The sequence below is a fragment of the Phacochoerus africanus genome, chromosome 3 (genome assembly GCF_016906955.1).
Source record: "Phacochoerus africanus isolate WHEZ1 chromosome 3, ROS_Pafr_v1, whole genome shotgun sequence".
Lineage (NCBI taxonomy): Eukaryota > Metazoa > Chordata > Mammalia > Artiodactyla > Suidae > Phacochoerus > Phacochoerus africanus.
In genome coordinates, this window is record NC_062546.1 from 97,314,543 (window position 1) to 97,335,716 (window position 21,174).

At 48.8% G+C, this 21,174-nt stretch overlaps 1 protein-coding gene and 1 non-coding gene across 2 annotated transcripts in view; one reads left to right on the forward strand and one right to left on the reverse strand.

Annotated features, from left to right (window-relative positions):
* The window catches only part of CYFIP1 (cytoplasmic FMR1 interacting protein 1), a 110,547-nt gene that overhangs the window by 21,554 nt on the left and 67,819 nt on the right, over positions 1–21,174 (forward strand). Inside the window, exons 2-6 of the mRNA XM_047772202.1 lie at positions 14,370–14,492; positions 14,568–14,657; positions 16,273–16,350; positions 16,525–16,626; positions 17,939–18,120. Of these exons, the coding sequence (XP_047628158.1) occupies positions 14,376–14,492; positions 14,568–14,657; positions 16,273–16,350; positions 16,525–16,626; positions 17,939–18,120 (569 nt within the window). The 5' untranslated portion in view covers positions 14,370–14,375. The remainder of the gene's footprint in view (positions 1–14,369; positions 14,493–14,567; positions 14,658–16,272; positions 16,351–16,524; positions 16,627–17,938; positions 18,121–21,174) is intronic.
* Positions 15,541–15,612, reverse strand: TRNAE-UUC (transfer RNA glutamic acid (anticodon UUC)). The gene has a single exon. It is a non-coding gene; the product is annotated as a tRNA-Glu (tRNA).

A 21,174-nucleotide genomic window follows, 5' to 3' on the forward strand; every position in this document is an offset into this window, starting at 1 on the left:
TGGATAAATGGCCAGAAGTGAGATTGATGGGTCATCTCCTGCAGCTTTGAAGACAGTCCTGGGCTTGAAGAATCCCATCCTGGCATGTGCTACTGGGGAAGTCATCTGCAAACACAGTCATCCCTCGGTACCTGCAGGGCATTGGTTCCAGGAGCTCCCGTGGATACCATGGTCCACGATGCTCAAAGCATTTATGTAAAATGGCAGTTGTACCATTTTACCTCCGTATCCCCAGGTTTTGCATCTGTGGATATGGAGGAGCGATGATACCGGACTTTTCTCCCCAGATATGGTCCATCTTAGGCTTTTCTCTAGAAGGTAAAATATTGTTGAAATGACTAACACAAAGGCAAGGCCTATAAGGAAGATGGATCAGAGTCTTTGGTGAGCCATGTAAGCAAGGATGATGGTGCCTTCTAGTACAGAGGGGTGCTGGTGATGGAGCCTGGGCAGGAAGCATCCAGGTCCACGTTTGTGGGGCCAGGCTGCCCCTGCTGTGAAGTGGGAAGGTCCCCCCTCAGGCTGGTTGGAAGGCCTGTGTGCAGGCTCGCTCTCCTTCTTATTCTGGGGCAAGGCCCTGCCCTGGTGTCACAGTGGATGGGGACCAGCCAGCCTAATTGGGAGGTTGGTAGCAGCTTCTCTGTGGTGTGACTGCCCCCAGGGCCAGAGACCGCTGAGCTACACTGAGCCACTACTGTCATCTTCTCTCATGTCTTGAACATTCCTGGGGTTCTGTGTGAAAGAAGGGCCACCATGGTCACAGAAGAATGGTCAGGAATTAGTAGACCGAAGAGAATCCCAGACCTTCCCCCACCGAGGAGAACCCGCCCTGACCCAGCATCCTTCCCAAGGCAGAGTCTGGCTCCTTGGGCCTCACCTGTGTGCCCGGTGTCTGGCCGCAGAAGCATTTCTGTTTCCCTGAAGGGACCCACTGGGGGTGGTGGGAGTGGGAGCGGTGTTGGCCTGGGCCGTGAGGACCCTCCCTCTTACCTCAGGGATTAAGACTGTACTCTAGACCTATTTCCACCTTTTTTTTTGCTTTTTAGGGCTGCTCCTGAGGCATATGGAGGTTCCCAGGCTAGGGGTCAAATCGGAGCTTTAGCTGCCAGCCACAGCCACAGCCACAGCCACAGCAATGCAGGATCTGAGCCATGTCTGCTACCTACACCACAGCTCATGGCAACGCCGGATCCTTAACCCACTGAGCAAGGGCAGGGACCGAACCTGCAACCTCATGGTTCCTAGTCAGATTTGTTTCTAATGAGCCACGATGGGAACTCCCTGTTTCCATCTCTTGTTGATTGATTTACATTTGCAGCAGAGTAGTTTTTCATATAACTCTCAGGAGGCATCCCAGTTCATAAAATAGGTAAGGCAGGCCTACTCTTCTTTGCCATCATGGAGCAAACCATCCAGGGAACATGGTTTGAAAATCACAGCTGTAAGCACGTAGGCTAGAGTGTGCCACAACAGAGTCCTGCTTGTGTGGTGAGTGGAATTAAAAAGGAGCGTGGCAGGCATGAGTGCTGCCTGGGAGTGCTCCAGGTTGGGAAGGGGCAGGACAGGCTGAGTTAGGGCAGTGGCAGGAAGCCTGGGGAGGAGGTATTCAGGAGGCAGAGAGACTACCCTGTCTTGGGAAGACTCTGTCCCTGATTCTGACCCCGGCTGCAGGGTCTGCAGATTGAGGATGAGGGGGGCAGAGGTCAGTGCCGAGGGAGGGGCCTGCAGACTAAGACTCCCCTGCAGGCTCTGCCCCAGATTCCATCTTATTGTCATGATTTTCAAGGAAACTCGATTTTTGTTTGTTGATGCAGCAGTTCTTTTGAGGTGATTGCAGAAGAGCCCAGTGCTGCTTTTGAGAATGGAATTTGAAAATTTTGTACATTAAAAAGTTGAATTTCTTCAGTAGTAAAGCTAGGCAGAAGATGATGCTTGTTTTTTAATTATGAGGTTTTTGCCTGGTGATCATAGCTGCTCTGTCCTCTCTTCCCGCCCCACTTAATCTGGGGAAACAACCTGGAGTCAGAAAAACACAGTTTTAAAAGGCAGGAGAGGAGTTCCCTGGTGGCCTGGTGGTTAAGGATTGTACATTGTCAGTGCTGTGGCTCCGGTCTGATCCCTAGCCTGGAAATGTCTGCATGCTGCAGACACAGCAAATGAAATGAAATGAAAAGAAATAAGCAGAAGAGAAAGGCACAGTTGAATAAAGTATGCTTCTCTTCCTCAGATTTATTTTACATATGAAAAGATTACACAAAAATTTGGATATTTTTCTGGGAAGTGCCATTATTTGAATATAGAAGAGGAAGAAAATCATTGTATGTCTCACATACATTAGTGGAAACATCTCATGGTTAGTCATTGCTGGGTTATGCTGTGGAGTTTGACAAGTGAAATATGGGCAAGTTGTAAGATTTAAAAATTACAAGTTTAGGGGAATTTCTGTCATTGCTCAGCTAGCTCAAACTGGCTAGTATCCATGAAGACTCGGGTTTGATCCCTGGCCTCGCTCAGTGGGTTAAGGATCCGGTGTTGCTGTGAGCTGTGGTTTAGGCAGATGTGGCTCAGGTCTGGCGTTGCTGTGGCTGTGATGTAGGCCAGCAGCTGCAGCTACTGATTTGACCCCTAGCCTGTGACCTTCCATATGCTGCAGGTGTGGCCCTAAAAAGACAAAAAAAATTTTATAAGTTTAGAGATGGTGGGGAGACTCTTTCCAGCAAAAACCTGCCTCTTGGCTCAGGTCACATGGGCTGGAAGGGTGGCATTGACCCACTTGTGCTCTCACTGTGGTGCTACAGGCTGGATGTCTGGATAGGCATCTGGGCTGTCAGTTCTGCATTTTCCCTCCTGTGGTTTCTCCATGTTTTGCAACCTTGGTGTCGAGCTGCCTTGGCAGTTCTATTTTAAAGCTTACTGGGCCTGTGCAGAGTGCTACCCAGGCCTGCTCACTGGCTCTTGGCTGGGACGTACCCTCTCTTAGCTTGTATCTGGATGCCATCCCTACTAGTGCCTTCTGCCCACCCTGCCTGTGTGTTTGGGTCAGCACACCCCCTGGTTCTCAGCATCGAATGTCTCGGGGCATCTGCTGCTGCTGCAGACACTGCTGCGTGACCCTCTAGGGCCTCGGGGTCAATTTTTAGTCCCATTTATGAACCGGATCCCAACTCGCATCCTACCCTCACCTGCAGTCTGGGTCCCAACCCGTGGGCAAGTAACAGTTTGTTACCTGTTTCTATTTTCATGGATGGTAATTTATCTAGTGAAGATATTGCCCTGACAAAAGTTACGGATTCTGTGAAACTGTGTGCCGAGTTCCCTTGTGGTTATTTGAGACTAATTAGATCTTTTTTCTTTTCAGGGCCGTACCTGCGGCATATGGCAGTTCCCAGGCTAGGGGTCTAATCGGGGCTACAGCTGCCAGCCTACTCCACAGCCACAGCAACACAGGATCTGAGCTATGTCTGCAACCTACACCACAGCTCACAGCAATGCCAGATCCTTAACCCGCTGAACGAGGCCAGGGATCGAACCCGCAACCTCATGGTGCCTAGTTGGATTCATTTCTGCTGTACCACGACAGCAGAGACTAATTAGATTTAAATGTTTTATTTGCAGAAGATTTTAAATTTAGCTGCTTTTGGAAAGAGAAGTAACCAGAAAGAGTTTGCTTGCTTACTGTTTATGTTTTGAGCTGTTTAGTATGTTTTTAGCCCAGCCTTCAAAACGGTTGCCCTCCTCAAGCCCCTTCACCCCTGGGCTCGACTTTTATTGCTATTTATTTCCTCTTGCTCCTCAGTTTTACCTAATATACTAGTAGGTGAACCTCCTCTTTCAAATACATGCAAATTATTCAATGAGGAAGTGTTTTAGCTGTTTTTTGTTTTCCAAACAGTGCTAGGGAGATGGTCCTAGAAAATAAATACATCTCTATGGTGATAGATGTTTATCCTCTAATTGGGTAAAACACAAGAACCCCCTCCATGGCCCGTGTCCTGTACCAGGCCGGCCCCCTAGGCAGTGGGGACTCAGGTTGTCTGGGCCTGGAAGAGGTCTGGGGTGGGGGCAGCCATTCTGTGACACTGCCCCTTGGTCCCTGCCGTCACCTGAGGTCCATCAAGTGTCTGAACCAGGCCTGGACCCTTCAGGAGTGGACGCCTCCATGTGGCGACCTTTGCAGGGAATCTGGGCTGTAGACCCTCCTCACTGCCCCCTGCCGCCTGTCCTCTCATCTTGCTCCTTCATTTCGTCTTGCCTCTGCAGCCCCTGTTCTGATGGGAAGCTGCCTTCACCCAGTGATATTGGTTTATTGAAAGTACACACACACACACACACACACACACACACTCACACTCACACACTCACACTTTCCTCCTTTCCTTTTAGTCTTTTGGTGCCACCCCTGCTACCAGGTTGAAAATCAGTCTCTCCACATTACTTTTTTTTTTTTGGTCTTTTTTTGCCATTTCTTGGGCCGCTCCCGCGGCATATGGAAGTTCCCAGGCTAGGGGTCTAATAGGAGCCGAAGCTGCTGGCCTACACCAGGGCCACAGCAACGCTGGATCCGAGCCGCATCTGCATCTACACCACAGCTCACGGCAACGCCAGATCGTTAACCCACTGAGCAAGGCCAGGGATCGAAGCCGCAACCTCATGGTTCCTAGTCGGATTCATTAACCACTGCGCCACGATGGGAACTCCCAACTTTACTTTTTTTTAATTCTTTGCAGCCTAAGTGTTTTTTTTTTTTTTTTTTTCTTTTTTAAAGTTATGTAAGGACTCATAGGTTATTACCTTTTAACTGAACTGCCAGCAGAGAAGGCTGCCCCTTCTTCCCACCTACCTACCCTCTTGCTGCCCAGAAACGGGAAACAATCAAATCATACTTATTAAACAACGAAAGTTCTGTTATCCACTGTTCTTGGTTTTGAAGTGTGTGGTGACGGCTGCAAGTCACAGAAATCATCTTCCCTTCTCCCCAGGTTGCTTGCCGCAGCCCGGTCACCATCCCCGGTGCTGTTCCCTGGATCCTGGTGTCTGGTCTGGGGTTCAGGCTCTCGCTGCTCCTCTCCTGCCCTCAGGCCTGGCCAGCCTCTGTATAAGTGCAGTCATGCTTAGGAAAGTTGCTGTGTTGACCTCTGTCTCCCGGCATCCTTGGCCCGAGTGGACACAGCACCTGGTGCTGGGGTCACGTTGGCTCTGTCCCTGTTCTGTGGCTGTGGGGCTCTGAGCCTTGCTTTGCTCATCTGTCAGAGTGTGATGACCCCACCCTGAGGGTGACTGAGGATTACTTGGGAAAACAGGATGATCTAGGCTGAGGGGTGGGCAGAGCTGTGTGGGGGAGAAAGAGAGCCAGTAGCCTGGGGGGTCTCTGGCCCCACTCAGGGAGCCTTGGCCTCCTGCCCACCTGAGGTTGCTTAATCCCCACTCCTGGACCCCTGATCTCACTTGGGATCCCCTGATGCCTACGTGTGGTTCCACTTGAGGTTCACAGAACTCCTCCCTCAAACTCTGGTTCTGGTCACGCATAGGCTCCACGTCCAGGGGAGGGATGAGTGGAATGGGTGCCCCCAGCCCGTTCTGCTCATGAACTGCATTGGAAGTGTTTTCAGGTATTGGTCCTGGGTGCAGTTGTGGCGGGAGAGGGGAGGTCCCCTTATAGAGGCGAGATTTCAAAGATCCTGCCCTGCCCAGGGCTGAGCCTGGTTCTGGGTGCAAGATGGTGTGTCTGCTCCAGGCTGAGTCAGAAGAGGCTCCTGGGCCCTGGGAGCCCCTCCCCAGGGGCAGGGGGCATAGGAGGAAGAGGCAGCAGGGCCCCGGGGTGCCAGTTTTCCATCGTGTCACAGCCCAGCATCCCTTCCTCTCAGCCCCCCTGGGGAGGCTCACCCCCTCCCTTCCTCACTAGCTCATGGGCATGCGCACACCATCCATGTGCCAGGGCCCTGCTGTGGGGCCCAGGACATGGCCAAATAAAGGAACAATCAGGGTGGGTGGCAGCGCACAGCGTGAATGAAGCGCTACCAGCTTGGAATCTGGCTCTGTGCTCACCCACCCTCCCCACAGGGAAGATGCTGCTGGAGTACAGGTGTCTCTGGAGACCTGGGGACCCCCAAGTAAGGGACATTCAAACAGCAGCAAAGAGAGAGCAGTACATCCTTTTATGAAATCTTGATTTTAAAAACTCTTAAACTTCCAAAATAAATTAGTTGATAGCTCATTAAAAGGCAATTCCCCCTTTTTTTGTTTGTTTGTTTGGTTTGGTTTGGTTTGATTTTTCTTTTTTTTGGCCAGCCCAGTGTCATATAGAGTTCCCTGGCCAGGGACCACATCCGAGTTGCAGTTGCAACCTATAGTGCAGCTGTGGCAATGAGGGATCCTTTAACCCACTGTTCCCGGCAAGGGCCCAAACTTGCATCCTGGCGCTGCAGAGATACCTCCAGTTCCATTGCTCCACAGTGGGAACTCCTCCCCTGGTGAATTTAAATTCACTTTTATAACTTGACAAGCTGTAGGAATCCCAAAGTTGAATGTTGGGAACTGCTGCTGAAGGAAATCAATCAAGGAAGGAAAAGCCTGGCTTTCATGTTGTTGGGTAACTTAACAATGTCTCTTTGTAGTTGTTTCACCCTTGTGGGGAAGCGGGTGGGTCACAAAACAGAAGTGCTGATGCTGGCATTTCTGACTGAGGCCCTTGCAGGTCAGTTGGTCTTTGTTTTGCTCCTAGCAGTCTGCTTTTTCTGCATGGAGCATGTGTTGTTTCATGATCAGAAAAACACCAGCACTGGGTGGTTTTAGCAGCCAGTCAGCAGGTGGGAGTAGGGACCCTATCTGGGCGATTCTGCTCTGCTCCATCTCAGCTGTGTTAGTCTGTTCAGGCTGCGAAAAAAGCACCCCAGCCTGGGAATGTATTCTGGAAGTCTGAGGTCAACGGCAGGGTGGTTTCCTCCCAGGCAACTCTCCTTGGCTTGCAGACAGCCACCTTCTCGCTGTGTCCTCATGTGGCCTTCCCTCTGTGCCTGTGGTCACGTGCCACCCTGCTGTGACCAGGCCCAAGCCACGGACTCTCCCTGTGGGCCCCTTTGAGCTGAGCCAGAGGAGACAGAAATGTAATTCAATTGTTAAACTGTAAGTGCCCACGTGGCAACATAGGCAGGTTCAAGTTCGTTCCAAGTTGTGTTATTTTTTAAAAAGTTTTATTAAAGTAGAGTTAATTTACAAGGTTGTGATAATTCCTGCTGTACAATAAAGTGACCCAGTCATATGTATACACATATCCATTCTCTCTCAGATTGTTTTCCCACATAGATTATCCAAGTGTGTTAGTTTATTTTTGTCTTTTTAGGGCCGCACCAGAGGTATATGGAGGTTCCCAGGCTAGGGATGGAATGGAAGCCATAGCCACTGGCCTACGCCACAGCCATAGCAACGTGGGATCTGAGCCACCTCTGCGACCTATACCACAGCTTATGGCAACGTCGGATCCTTAACCCACTGAGCAAGGCCAGGGATTGAACCTGCATCCCCATGGATACTAGTCAAATTCGTTTTCCCTGAGCCATGATGGGAACTCCCAAGTGTGTTACATTACTTTGCTCTTGAGCTCGAGCACCGTGGAAGACCATCAGAGGTGAGCCAGTCCTTCGGGTGCAGTAGAGTCTCTGTCCCAGAGCCATGTGGTGACTGGGTACACAGGCCCCCATGGGCCAGAGGGAGCGAGGCTGTGTGAGGCTGACGGGATCCCAGGCTAGGGTGGCTGGAGTGGGTGTGGGGGTGTGGGCTTCTTCCTGGAGCAGTGGGCCACCTGCTATGAAGAAGCTCTGTTAGAGCTGCAGAAAAGTCAATGGATTGAAAGGAAACCTTGTGGGGGAATTGTGAGGTGTCAGAAAAGATGGGGTGGACTCTGTGGGGACTTGGATTCAGAATTGCCTGTTCCAAGTTGCCTTGGCAGTGAGGCAGAAGCTGGGTGGAGGCACATTTGTGGAAGATACGCAGAATGGAGAGATGCAGGGTGCCTGCTGCCCTGGGACTGGGTGTGGGGCAGCCTCACAGCTCGCAGGCCAGGGGTTTGTAGGGAGTGTTTATGACCAAAAAACATGAAGAGGAAATCGCAGCAAATAGAAAGGAGCCTCAGGGAGTGACAACAAGGCCTTGGCCGTAGTCCACCTGAGGCTAAAGAGAGGCTGTGAGAGAATATTCAACACCTGAATGTTTCTATGGAAGTTGGCTGGAAAAAGCAGCCTACAAAACAGCTTTAATCATCTTGTTTCTGGGAGGGATCAGGGGATCATGGATACCCTTTCTTTGAACTTTTCTATGTATATTTTCTGATTTATTTACATTAAATATTCCCATCTTTTTTGCTGCTTTTTTAAAACTGTGGTAAAACACGCATAACATAAAATTTACCATTTTAACCATTTTTAGGTGTACTGTTGAGTGCATGCGCATTGCTGTGCAACCATCACCACCATCCACCTCTAGCCCTTTTCTCATCTTCCCAGACTGGAACTCTGTGCCCATTAGACGGTAATGTCCCAGCACACCGCCCCCTCTACCCCTTGGTAACCACCCTTCTATCATTCTGTTTTCTCTTCATGACTCTGATTCCTCCTTTTTTGCTGGGGAGGGGGGGCTGCGGCGTGCAGTAGCTTGATGTGGGATCTTAATTCCCAGACCAGGGATTGAACCCAGGTTGGCAGCAGCGAAAACACCAAGTCGTAACCACTAGACCACCAGGGATCTCCCTTGACTCCTCTCAAAGACCTGGAATTGCTCAGTATTCGTCTTTCTGTGACTGGCTTATTTCCCTTAGCATGTCTTCAGGGTCATCCAGGTTGACATGTGTCAGGATTTCCTTCCTCATTAAGGCCAAATAATATTCCATTATATGTACAAACCACAACAAAGAAAAATGTCCTTGAACACTGACTTGAAGTGAGTTGAACATTTGATACTTTTCCTAGGACGTGACCTCAGTGTGTCACGGGGGCTTTCTACAACCCTCATGCACGGCCTCTTCTCTAACTGGGTGATCCTGGCCTGTCCTGGGCAGAGGCGGGAGAGGAAGGGGTCCTGTGGGGCTGCAAAAATGGTGTCAGGCATCCTTGGAGGCCATCAGCTTTGAGATGCTCTATGTGAACACCACTGGGGTCTCTGCACTGGCTCTGCATGGCGGTGACCAGGATGAGGATATGACTGTGCATCCCCGTCCTGGGTGTGTCCTTTCTTGGGTGCGTAGGATAGGAAGTTATGATGATAGAAGGAAGTTGGTAATGGAAGGAAAAATACTTCATGGTTTTGAAAAATGTCTGCTACATTAAAATCTGTAGTTAGGACCACGCAGGATAGATCTTGGGCTATTGCTGTCTCCCGCTGCTCGGGTAGAATTACTTCTCTTTTCAGTGCTGTCAGCCTGGTTGGATGCATCCACGCTGAGCATGGTTGTGTCCTTGGTGAATGACCTTCATGGTTATTCAGTGCCCCTTTTTATCCCTGGTACTTTCCTGCTCTGAATCAGCCTCATCTGGTACGTAGTCCAGCTTCCTTTTGACCAGTCTTACGTGGCTTGTTTTTTCCCCTTTTATTGTCCGTCTACCTCTGTCATTTTGTTTGAAGTGAGTGTCGTGTAGCTGGCATGTGGTTGGGTCAGGGGTCTTTAAATCCATTCTGACCATCTGTATCTTTTAATTGGTGTGTTTCAACTTATTTGTGATAAATCAAAGTAATGATGTGTTTGAGTTTAGGTCTACCATTTTATTATTTGATTCCTGTTAGATCCTTCTTCCTTTTTTTTTTTGTTTTTGTTTTTGTTTTTTTTGTTTTTTTTGGCTGCACCATGGCGTGCAGAAGTTCCTGGGCCAAGGATTGAACCCATGCCACAGCAGGAATCTGAGCCACAACATTTACAGTGTAGATCCTTAACCCACTGAGCCACAAGGGAACTCCCCTCCCTCCTTTCTTTGACTTATAAAGAGTAGAAGTTTATTTCTTACAGTTCTGGAGGCTAGAAGTCTGACCTGAAGCCAACCAGCATGGTGAGGTTTTGATAAGGTCATGTGATTTTGTGATTTATAATGATACATATATTTGGTCTGTGTGTGCTAAGGCAGTGGCTTTTGGAAAGCCCCTAAGGATGAGGGCTGACTGCCACTATAACCAACTAGGAATAGTGGACTGGAACTTTCAGTTCCATCCCCTGAGCTCTGGGGAGAGGAGGAGGGGCTGGAGATGAAGTTCAGTCATCAGTGGCCGTTGATAAATCAACCATGCCTGTGCGATGAATCCTCTGTAAAACAAAAGGACTGGGGTTCAGAGAGCCTCCCCGATGGTGAACACGTGGAAATGTGGGAAGAGTGACATGCCTGGAGAGGGTGTGGAAGCTCGTGCCCCTTCCCTCATGTGTCTTGTGCATCTCTTCCTTCTGACTGTTCCTGAGTTATGTCCTTTATAATAAATCAGTCATCTAGTAAGTAAAATCTTTCAGTTCTGTGAGCTGCTCTAGCAAGTTAATGGAACTCAAGGAGAGAGTCATTGGGACAGCTGCTCAGTCAGAAGTACAGGTGACAACCTGGTCTTGTGATTGGCGTTGTGGGGAGTGGCTGTCTTGTGGGTAGATAGTGTCAGACTTGAATCGAGTTTGAGACACCCAGCTGGTGCTTGGTGGTGTCGGGAAACCCACACCTTGGCATTGGTGACAGGATCAGAGGGTGACAGAATTGGGGGGCAGACACCAACTGCTCATTGTGTCCTTACATGGCAGAAAGAAGATTACTGTAGTTTCTTTGCAGTTTCCTTTTCCTACCCCCCTTATTTTAAAGTATTATTATTATTATTATTATCATCTTCAACTGCACCTGTGGTACATGGAGGTTTCCAGGCTAGGGGTCAAATTGGAACTGTAACTGCCGGCCTACACCACAGCCACAGCAACACAGGATCTGAGCCGTGTCTGTGACTAGCACCACAGCTCACAGCAATGCTGGATCCTTAACCCACTGAACGAGGCCAGGGATCGAACCTGCTTCCTCATGGATGCTAGTCAAATTTGTTAACCGCTGAACCACGATGGGAACTCTTAAGTACTATTTACTTAAATACCACTGATTAGTTTTTAGTATTCCATTTAAACTGATTTTATTTTATTTTATTTATTTATTTTTTTGTCTTTTTGCCATTTCTTGGGCCACTCTCACGGCATATGGAGGTTCCCAGGCTAGGGGTCTAATCCAAGCTGTAGCTGCCAGCCTATGCCAGAGCCACAGCAACGAAGGATCCGAGCCACGTCTTCGACCTACAACACAGCTCATGGCAACGCCGGATCCTTAACCCACTGAGCAAGGGCAGGGGTCGAACCCACAACCTCATTGTTCCTAGTCGGATTCGTTAACCACTGTGCCATGACGGGAACTCCTTAAACTTATTTTAAACAGTCTTTCTATGATTTACCTATATTGCTTTTTGGAGTTATTTAAGTGGTTGTTTTAGGGATCACAAATACATGCTAACTTTTCAGTCTACTTTGAATCAGTATTGCAACACTTCAAGTGGAATGCAAAAATCTTACACCATGTAGGTCCTTTTGCCTTTTCCCTTTTTGTTATGGTTCTCGTATGTATGACATTTATATACACTGAAAAATCCATCAGACAATAGTAGTCGTCTATTCCGTTTACTTGCTATTTACCCTTTATCTTGCTTTTGCTTTTGTTCTTTAAGTCCCAAGTTTCCTTCTGGTATCATTTCCCTTCTCTTTGAAGAACTCGTTAGTCTGCTGTCCATGAATCCTCTTAATTTTTCTTCATCTGAGAATGTCCTTGTTTCATTTTCATGATCCTTCTTTTTCTTTTTCTTTCTTTCTTTACTTTGCTTTTTAGGGCTGCACCTGCAGCATATGGAGGTTCCCAGGCTAGGAGTCTAATTGGAGCTGCAGCTGCCGGCCTACACCACAGCTTATGGCAATGCTGGATCCTTAACCCACTGAGCGAGGCCAGGGATTGAACCTGCCACCTCATGGTTCCTAGTTGGATTCGTTTCTGCTGCGCCATGACAGGAACTCCTTCATGATTCTTCTTTTCTTCCCACTTCTGTAGGTTCCCCCTGGTTTCCTGGGAGAGGTCCACATTCAAACTGGTGTTTTCTAGGTCATGAGCCACTTTTCTTGGGCTGTTTTCAAGATAGTTTCTCATGGTCTTTATGTGTGCAGTGACAGCAGTGTGACTGTGATGTGTCTGGGGATGGATTTCTTTAGGTTTATCCTCTTTGGGATCTGTTGGGCTTCTTGAATCTGTAGACCAAAGTTCTGCCACGCTTGTGAAATTTTCAGTCATGCTTTTCAGCTGTTTTTCTGGCACTGCCCATTTTCTTCTCCCTGTTTCTCACTCTGATGACCCAGTGTTAGATACTTTCTCTTGTCCCAAAGGTCTTCAAGGCTCTTCATTTTCTTCAATCTTTTTTCCTCTGTCATTCAGATTAGATCATTTCTATTTCTCTGTCTTCATGGTCACTGAATAAGTTCTTAAGCTCATGTGGGGAGTTTTAAAAATTTCAGTATTTTTTAGTTCTAAATTTCCATTTGGTTCTTTGTATCAGTATCTATTTATCCATCTATTTGCTGATTTTCAGGTTTGTTTGTTTGTTTTTTTCCAGTTCAGGAGTGCTCTGTTTGTGTAGCACATTTTTATGGTAGGTGCTTTAAGTCTGGGAGATAATTGTAGCATCTCTTATTTTGGCGTTGGTATCTGTTGTTCATCTTTCCCCATAGGGGTTAAGGCATTACTGGTTCTTTGCTGAGTAGTTTGGACTGTGGCTGGACATTTTGGATATTATGGTATGAGACTCTGGGTCTTATTTAAATCCTAGGATATATGTTGATGGTTTATTTTAGGGGGCAAAAAATCTGGTTCAATTTAGACTGCAGTTCTGATGTGCCCCCTGTGCATTGTGGTTTGGTGTCATTCTGTCTTCGGAGCCTCAGCAGTGCCATTCGTATCTGTCCTGTGTGTGCCTTCTGTGGCTATCTGGGACCCGACTGAGGTTTCAGGGCTTGGGATGTGAGGATCAGACTCATGCATGGCCCTGGCATTGGTGAGCAGCTTCGTAGTCTTGCTCTTCTGAGCTGCTTCCTCTCCACATTGCCCCTGGGGCTTTCCAGTGCCCTGGGGTTCCCTTTCTGTTTCTCTAACCAGCATGCTTGGGCTTTGGAAACCTGCCCCACCACACACTTCCACACCAAGGCCTTGTCTGTGGCCCAGTGCTAGGAGGAGTATCTGGGTGCTTCTTGCTTTCAGTACTGTTGTCCAGCTGCCTTTTGCTTTTTGCTTCTCAGAATGAACGTAGCTGCCCATGTAGCTGCCCTGGGGTCAGAGCTGCTTAGCAAAGCCTTCTGGGCTTAGAGCTCTTCCCTGAGGCCTGTCCCAGATCAGAGCAGTGTTCAGTGGGGGGCAGGCTGGAGTGTGCAGACTCATCTCTCTTCTTGGAGCTGGCACAGAGGTATCAAATGAAGCACCATTACTGGGCTTCTGGATGATAGCCACAGAGTTCGTGCTCTCATCCTTTTCCAACAACCCCCCCCCCCCCCATTTCCTTCCCTTGGCCCCTGGCCCTCACTTTTGTGGGCCCTGCTGCCTGACTTGTGCGCCTGGTGGCAGGGGTCTGGCCTTTTCCATCTCTGTCCCTAGCGTGTGGCCCTGCTTGGAGGACCCACCTGGGAAGCATCAGTGGCAGGGAAGTGCTGTTGCCCCTCTGTGCCTCTGCTGGCCTCCTGGGGGCAGACACAGTATTGGAGGAGCTGTTTCCCCTTTTAGCTCAGTGAAGGGGTTGTCAGACCCTCACAGAGAGCCTTCCGGAACTGCAGCCCTGAGGTGGGAAGGTGGCTGGAAGCCATGGTAGGTTTGTTGGACCCTGTACCCTGCTCCACAACCAGGAGAGGCTGTGTTGAGCCCAGAGAGAGATGCCAGACTCCAGGGACCACTGTGACTCCTACACCATCTCCTGGGCCCCAAGGAGAGGGCATATGGTCCCAGGGCCCCGAGTGCCTCACCGTGGAAGGATTGTCAGGGTGCCCCTGCCCTTCCTCATGGCACGGGGGCTTTGCCTTTTTTTTTTTTTTTTTGTCTTTTTAGGGCTGTACCTGCAGCATATGGAAGTTCCCAGGCTAGGGGTGGAATCTAAGCTGTCACTGCCGTCCTATGCCACAGCCACAGCAATACCAGATTGGAGCCGAGTCTGTGACCCACACCACAGCTCATGGCAGCAATGGATCCTTTAATCCACTGAGCAAGGCCAAGGATTGAACCCATGTCCTCATGGCTACTAGTCAGGTTTGTTACTGCTGAGCCACAATAGGAACTCGCAGGCTCTGTGTTTTGTCCTAGGCCAGGATGGCGGCCCAGGTGACCCTGGAGGATGCTCTGTCCAATGTGGACCTGCTGGAAGAGCTGCCTCTGCCAGACCAGCAGCCCTGCATCGAGCCCCCACCGTCCTCACTGCTCTACCAGGTAGGTGCTGGGTGGCCATGGGGTTCACGGCTTGCGATGCTGACCTCTGTGTGATGGTTTTCTTCTTTCTTTCAGCCAAATTTCAACACTAACTTTGAAGACAGAAATGCATTTGTCACCGGCATCGCAAGATACATTGAACAAGCGACTGTCCATTCTAGCATGGTAACTCTCTCTGTGGGGTTTCTTTGTGGGGGGGTGGGAGTTGGCAGATGCCACTTTTTTTTGTATTATCCTCATAGGATACTTAGGGAGGAAGAAGAGAAGAAAGTGAATGAAGGGCTTATGTTTTTTTTTAAAACCTTTGTTTTTTTTCTTTCTTTTTTTTTTTTGTCTTTTTGCTATTTCTTTGGGCCGCTCCCGTGGCATATGGAGGTTCCCAGGCTAGGGGTCAAATTGGAGCTGTAGCCGCCGGCCTACGCCAGAGCCACAGCAACACAGGATCCGAGCCGTGTCTGCAACCTACACCACAGCTCACGGCAACGCCGGATCATTAACCCACTGAGCAAGGGCAGGGACCGAACCCGCAGCCTCATGGTTCCTAGTCGGATTCGTTAACCACTGCGCCACGACGGGAACTCCTGTTTTTTTCTTATTATAAGAACGGTACATGCTCTTTCTGAGAACAGCTGCTGTGGTCCAGAGAAAACCATTGCAGCATTTTGAGGGAGCCCATTTTCCCTCTTAAACTCTTGTACTCAAGCACACCAGGTACACACCCATGTGGGTTTTAGGTTGCATAAGTGAATTGCCTTATTATTATAACTATGTATTTTAATGATTCTGTGAACATTTTAATATTTCATTCAAATGCACTAGATGAAGTAATTTTTAATGGCTGTCTAGTCCAATTTTTAAATGTTCAAAATTTAACAATTTTTGCTCATTTCCTTCGTTTCTTTATAATAAAAAAATGCTGGGATGGACATCTTCCTGATAAATACATCCTTATTTTCACTGGCTAGATTTGTAGAAGTGAAGTTACTAAGTCAACAGTTGTGAAGATTTTTTTGGCCGTGGCGTGCAGCAGCTTGATGTGGGATCTTAGTTCCCAGACCAGGGATCGAACCTGGGTCATGGCAGTGAAAGTGCTGAGTCCTAACCACTAGACCACCAGGGAACTCCCATAAGGTTGTGAACATTTTAAAGCATCTTAAAAACATTCCCAAATTGTAGTTAACATTTGCAAGAACATCTTGAGGTTTTTTTTTTTTTTTTTTTACCGAAGGATCAACATGAAAGGAGGAATAGACACTGAAGCAGTTTTGAAATGCTTGCAGTCCTCTTCCTGTGGATACTCTCCCTCCTGGATTTTAAGTGCTTCCCAGTGTTTTTCCTCCCCGCACTGGGGATAGCAGAGAGTGTCAGTCTTCCTTCTGAGCCACAAGGCTCAGTAAGGCCTGGCGAAGAGGCCATGAGGGCCCATGTGCATTTGACTGCACTGCCAGCAGGTGGTTTGGACTGAGTGGAGCTGGGTTGTGGCGGCTGTGGCAGGTGCCATGGGCTTTGCTGGCCCATGCAGAGGTGTATGCATGTCACTGACACCCCTCTTCAGCCAGCAAAAGAGGGGGATGTTGAGGGTGGTCATGTGGCCTAGATACAGGACTGCAGTGTCACCAGCATCTTGGCACACAGGTCCTGGGTGCTTACTTGACCCTCAAAGGGAGGGTCCTCATGGCCTCTCTATCATGGTTTATGGCTCTAGATATTAGGAATTTGACCCTCCTGTTTTATGATTGTTCTTCTACTTGCCTTTGATTTGCCCTGGGTATCCTTGCAGAATGAGATGCTGGAGGAAGGTCAAGAGTATGCTGTCATGCTGTACACCTGGAGGAGCTGCTCTCGGGCTATCCCACAGGTGCTCACCCCGGCCAGACCCTGCCCTGTCCCCACCCACCACGCCCCATCCCTTCCAGCCCGCCCTGCCCCGCCCTTCCAGGCCACATCCCACCTCCTGGCCCCTCTGCCCTGGCGCCCTCCCCGCATTCTCTCTGGGTTGAAGCCTCTCTATGTCGTGCTTGTTTACTCCCAGGTGAAGTGTAACGAACAGCCCAATAGAGTGGAAATTTATGAGAAAACTGTGGAGGTTCTTGAGCCTGAAGTCACAAAACTGATGAATTTTATGTACTTCCAGGTAAAACAGCCAAATAATCCTAGGGGTTTACTGCAGAGGTGTGAGATACTAGCGCCACCTACTCAGGAAACAAAGTGCTTGTGAATTCAAGTAACCAACCACAGCTGGTCTGAGACCAAAGGGAACTAACCTTCGATGATCTAAAGCCCTTACTGGCCTTTTCAGAATAAATGCTGCTTCTGTGTTTCACTTCTCTTCTCCCATTGAGAGTGACTTATATATTTCCTGCAAGAACATTGCTTTCTATCAGTATGCTCAGCACTTTCGGTTCATCTGGTTTTCAGGTGTTTTCGTCCCACTGTCCACTCTGGTGGGCTTCTCCCTGGCCTTGGCTCCTCCTAGCCCTTGGGTTAGGCAGAGTGGTTACAGGGACGGGACTTGCTGACTTTTTTTTGCCTTTTCTAGGGCCACAACTGCAGTATATGGAGGTTCCCAGGCTAGGGGTCTAATCAGAGCTGTAGCCGCTGGCCTGCGCCACAGCCACAGCAACGTGGTATCTGAGCCATGTCTCCAACCTGCATCATACTCACGGCAGCCCTGGATCCTTAACCCACTGAGCGAGGTCAGGGATCAAACCTGCAATCTCATGGTTCCTAGTTGGATTTGTTAAACACTGCGCCACAACGGGAACTCCTGGACTTGCTGACTTTTTAAATACATACTTCAGAAATATGTGGAAGTTTTTTTTTTATCATAAATTTCTTTAGCAAAGGAAGAAGACCGAACTTCTTAGATGATGAATCTTTGTTTTATCTTAAAAGTTATCTGCTTTTCAGATGTTTATTAGAGCATTTTGCTCTGTAACTTTGCTGGAATAATCAACAAAATTCTTTTTTTTTTTGTCTTTTTGCTATTTCTTGGGCCGCTCCCGTGGCATATGGAGGTTCCCAGGCTAGGGGTCGAATCGGAGCTGTAGCCGCCGGCCTACGCCAGAGCCACAGCAACGCAGGATCCGAGCCGTGTCTGCAACCTACACCACAGCTCATGGCAACGCCGGATCGTTAACCCACTGAGCAAGGGCAGGGACCGAACCTGCAACCTCATGGTTCCCAGTCAGATTCGTTAACCACTGCGCCACGACGGGAACTCCCAACAAAATTCTTTTACTTGGAGACACAGTTGGTCAAGTGCAAAATCAATGATTGTTACAGAGTAAAGGCACGTGGATATCACGTTCTCAAAACACATCCCTGTGCATGAACTGTAAATGTTTGGCGGGTGTTTCATCAGTGAGTAGCATGAATGTGGATGTTGGGCCTTGGGCTGGCTCATCCCTGAAAGCGGCCTTGCTGTCCCCACTTCCTCTGCACAGAGAAATGCCATCGAGCGTTTCTGTGGGGAGGTGAGGCGCCTGTGCCACGCGGAGAGAAGGAAGGACTTCGTTTCTGAGGCCTACCTGATCACCCTGGGCAAGTTCATCAACATGTTTGCTGTGTTGGATGAGCTGAAGAACATGAAGTGCAGCGTGAAGAATGACCACTCTGCCTACAAGAGGTGAGCGTGCCTTGGCCTCGGGCGCCTGAGCGCCCTCATGGTGGGTGCGCATCCCACGCAGGCCCCTCTCAGGACTGGGTGGAGATGTTCTAGTGGGGCGGCAGATGGTGAGTGCTGCGATGCATTCCTCTGTGTGTGTGTGTGTGTGTGTGTGTGTGTGTCTGTGTCTGTGTCTGTGTAGTGGGCTGTGGGCTCTCAGCATCCTGGGTGTGTGTGTGTGTCTGTGTTGTGGGCTTTGGATGCTCAGCACCCTGGGAGGATAGCTGATCATGAGAGCAGTCCTGTTCTGAGCCTTGGGGTGTGTGTGGGCACTGGCTCTGTGAGTGTCTGGGTGAGGGTGCCAGAGGCCCTAGCCTGGTGGGGCCGCCTCTGCTCCTCGCTGGCTGGTTGGTGGGCATTGCCCGCAGGCACTGCACCATCCCTGCAGTGAGTACAGCTGGCCCCTGGACCCACAGCACTTCCCAGACCAGCTCTCCTCTAGGGTCGTTTTTTTCCAAATGCAGACAGTTTCTGGAGAAGAGAATTGGAAAAGGTTGGTAAGGAGGGCACTGTGTGTGTGCAAGACCAAGTGTGCTGATGGCAGGTAGAGCAGAGCTGCTGTCTTCTGACTGACTCTCCTTAGAAAGTCTGTGCCTGGGACTCTTGAAAACATGTTGGCTGGAATTAGATGCTGACTTTGGTTTCCTCTGCTAGGCAAAGAGTCTTTGCTATAAAATTAAATTAGAAGAGACTTGACTTTGTATCTGAATAGGCTGTGGTTTCATTTGTAAGGGAAGAAAAATAATTTCTCCTCTGCCCTTCTAGGTTCTTGGCTGAGTATCGCCTTCAAGAAAAGAGCTTAGGAATTCCCTAGTGGCTCAGCGGGTTAAGGATCTGGCATTGTCACTGCTGTGGTCAAGATCGATCCTTGGCCCTAGAATTTCCACATGCCATAGGCATGGCCAAAAAAAAATTTTTTTTAAATAGAAAAGAAAGCTTAATAGGAGAAAAACTAATTAATTTTGTACATACAGGGATCTCAAGATACGAGACCCAAAGAACTGACCAGAGCAGTCAGCATTTGTACTTTTTATACTGGGATTCCCATTGTGGCTCAACAATGACAAACCCGACTAGTATCCATGAGGATGTGGATTCGATCCCTGGCATCACTCAGTGGGTTAAGATCTGGTTGCCGTGAGCTGTGGTGTAGGTCGCAGACTCAGCTGGCATTGCTGTGGCTGTGGTGTAGGCTGGCAACTGCAGCTCCGATTCGACCTTTAGCCTGGGAAGTCCATATGCCGTGGGCATGGCCCTAAGAAGACCCCTCTCCCACCCCCAAAAATGTATATACTTTTTATATAAAGAAAAATAAATCTGTGAAGAGTTGACAAGAGGCTTGAGTTGGGGTGGTCAGTGAGTGAAGTCACTCAGCCTCAAACGCCCCCGTCTCTGGGGATGAAGATGCTTCCCTCCCTCCTGGTGTAGGGAGGGTACCTTTCATGTGGGAGGTTGTTTTCTGCTTTCAGGGGGCACAGAAGAGATCAGAAGGTCCTTGCACTGGCTGTTTCTTATGCAACTTTAATTCAGAATTCAGTATGCCACAGTGTTGTATTTGGGGGTGGACCGAATTCTAACACATGCCTCTAAAACCGTGCAACTTTTGCTGTGTCTTTACGATGAAATCAACTTGGGATGTGACATGAAACAGATTTGAGGATTGGGCAGCAGTGTGAGTTGAGTTCGATGTCATGTAAAATAAATCGAGGCCTTCCATTCAGCACCTAGAGTCCACTAGATCTTCAAAACTACAAAATCGTTTTTCTTTTTTCTTTTTTTTTAGGGCCGCACCTGTGGCATATGGAAGTTCCCAGGCTAGGGGTTGAATCGGAGCTAAAGCTTCCAGCCTATGCCACAACCATAGCAACTTGGGATCCTAGCCGCGTCTGCCACCTACACCACAGCTCATGACAACGCCAGATTCCCCAACCCACTGAGCGAAGTCAGGGATTGAACCTGTGTCCTCATGGATACTAGTCAGGGTCGTTCCTGCTGAGCCATGATGGGAACGCCCCAGAACTACTAAATCTTTTGAATTGCTCTATTATTTACTCTCCAGTAGTAAAGTCTGGAGTTGTCTCCATTTAATGCCAGTGCTTTTGGGATTTCAGGTGCATGTGACTTTGGGTGGAGCATAGGGTAGAGCATAGGGACTTCTGAGGGGTGGAACCAGCCCAGCCAGGAGAACAGCTTCTGCTCCTGATAGCCCAAATCACTTGAGATTTTGAGCAGCTTTGTGAACCTTTCTGACTCTGTCCGGGAAGTAAGGAGTGGCAGCACCAGTGGTCTTTAATTTCTAAAAGGTTTCTTTTCTCTCTTAGCAGTAGCACATTATTTCAAAGCCCAGCCTGGAAAATAGTTTTAAGATGGGCTGCTCTGTGGAAGGCCATGGGGGGGCCCTCAGGCATCCCATTCAGGAGTTGCCCAGCATCTTTGCCACCCCCCAGGTTCCCCTGAGCATTAGAAGAGGGCCCTAGCACCCCTCACCCTTCCAGCGGGCTTGTCCCCTGGCCTCTCACCTATTGGGTCACCTTCCCAGCAGTAACCCCCACTTCTCCCCAGCCCTCACACACAGTTTTTTTTTGGCCGCAGCCGTGGCATCTGGAAGTTCTGGGCCAGGGCTTGAACCCACACCACAGCAGTGACAATGCTTGAACCCATACCAATGCAGTGGCAATAACCCACTGAGCCACTAGGGAAATCCAGCACTGGCATACACTTTTTATTTGCCTCAGCTTGTAGTTACAGCTTCATCTGTGTGTGTGTGTGTGTGTGTGTGTGTGTGTGTGTGTGTGTGTAAATGCCAGATAATCCGTATGGTCATGGTGAGGCTTGAGGAAAATAAAAACAGGTATTCTTGGTCCCTTCCTTAGTTTCTACCTCTGCAGCTTCAACAGCCAAACAGATCAATAAAGTGAACACTTTATTTTTTTGTTTTGTTTTGCTTTAATGATTTTTATTTTTTTCATTGTAGTTGGTTTACAGTGTTCTGTCAATTTCTACTGTCCAGCAAAC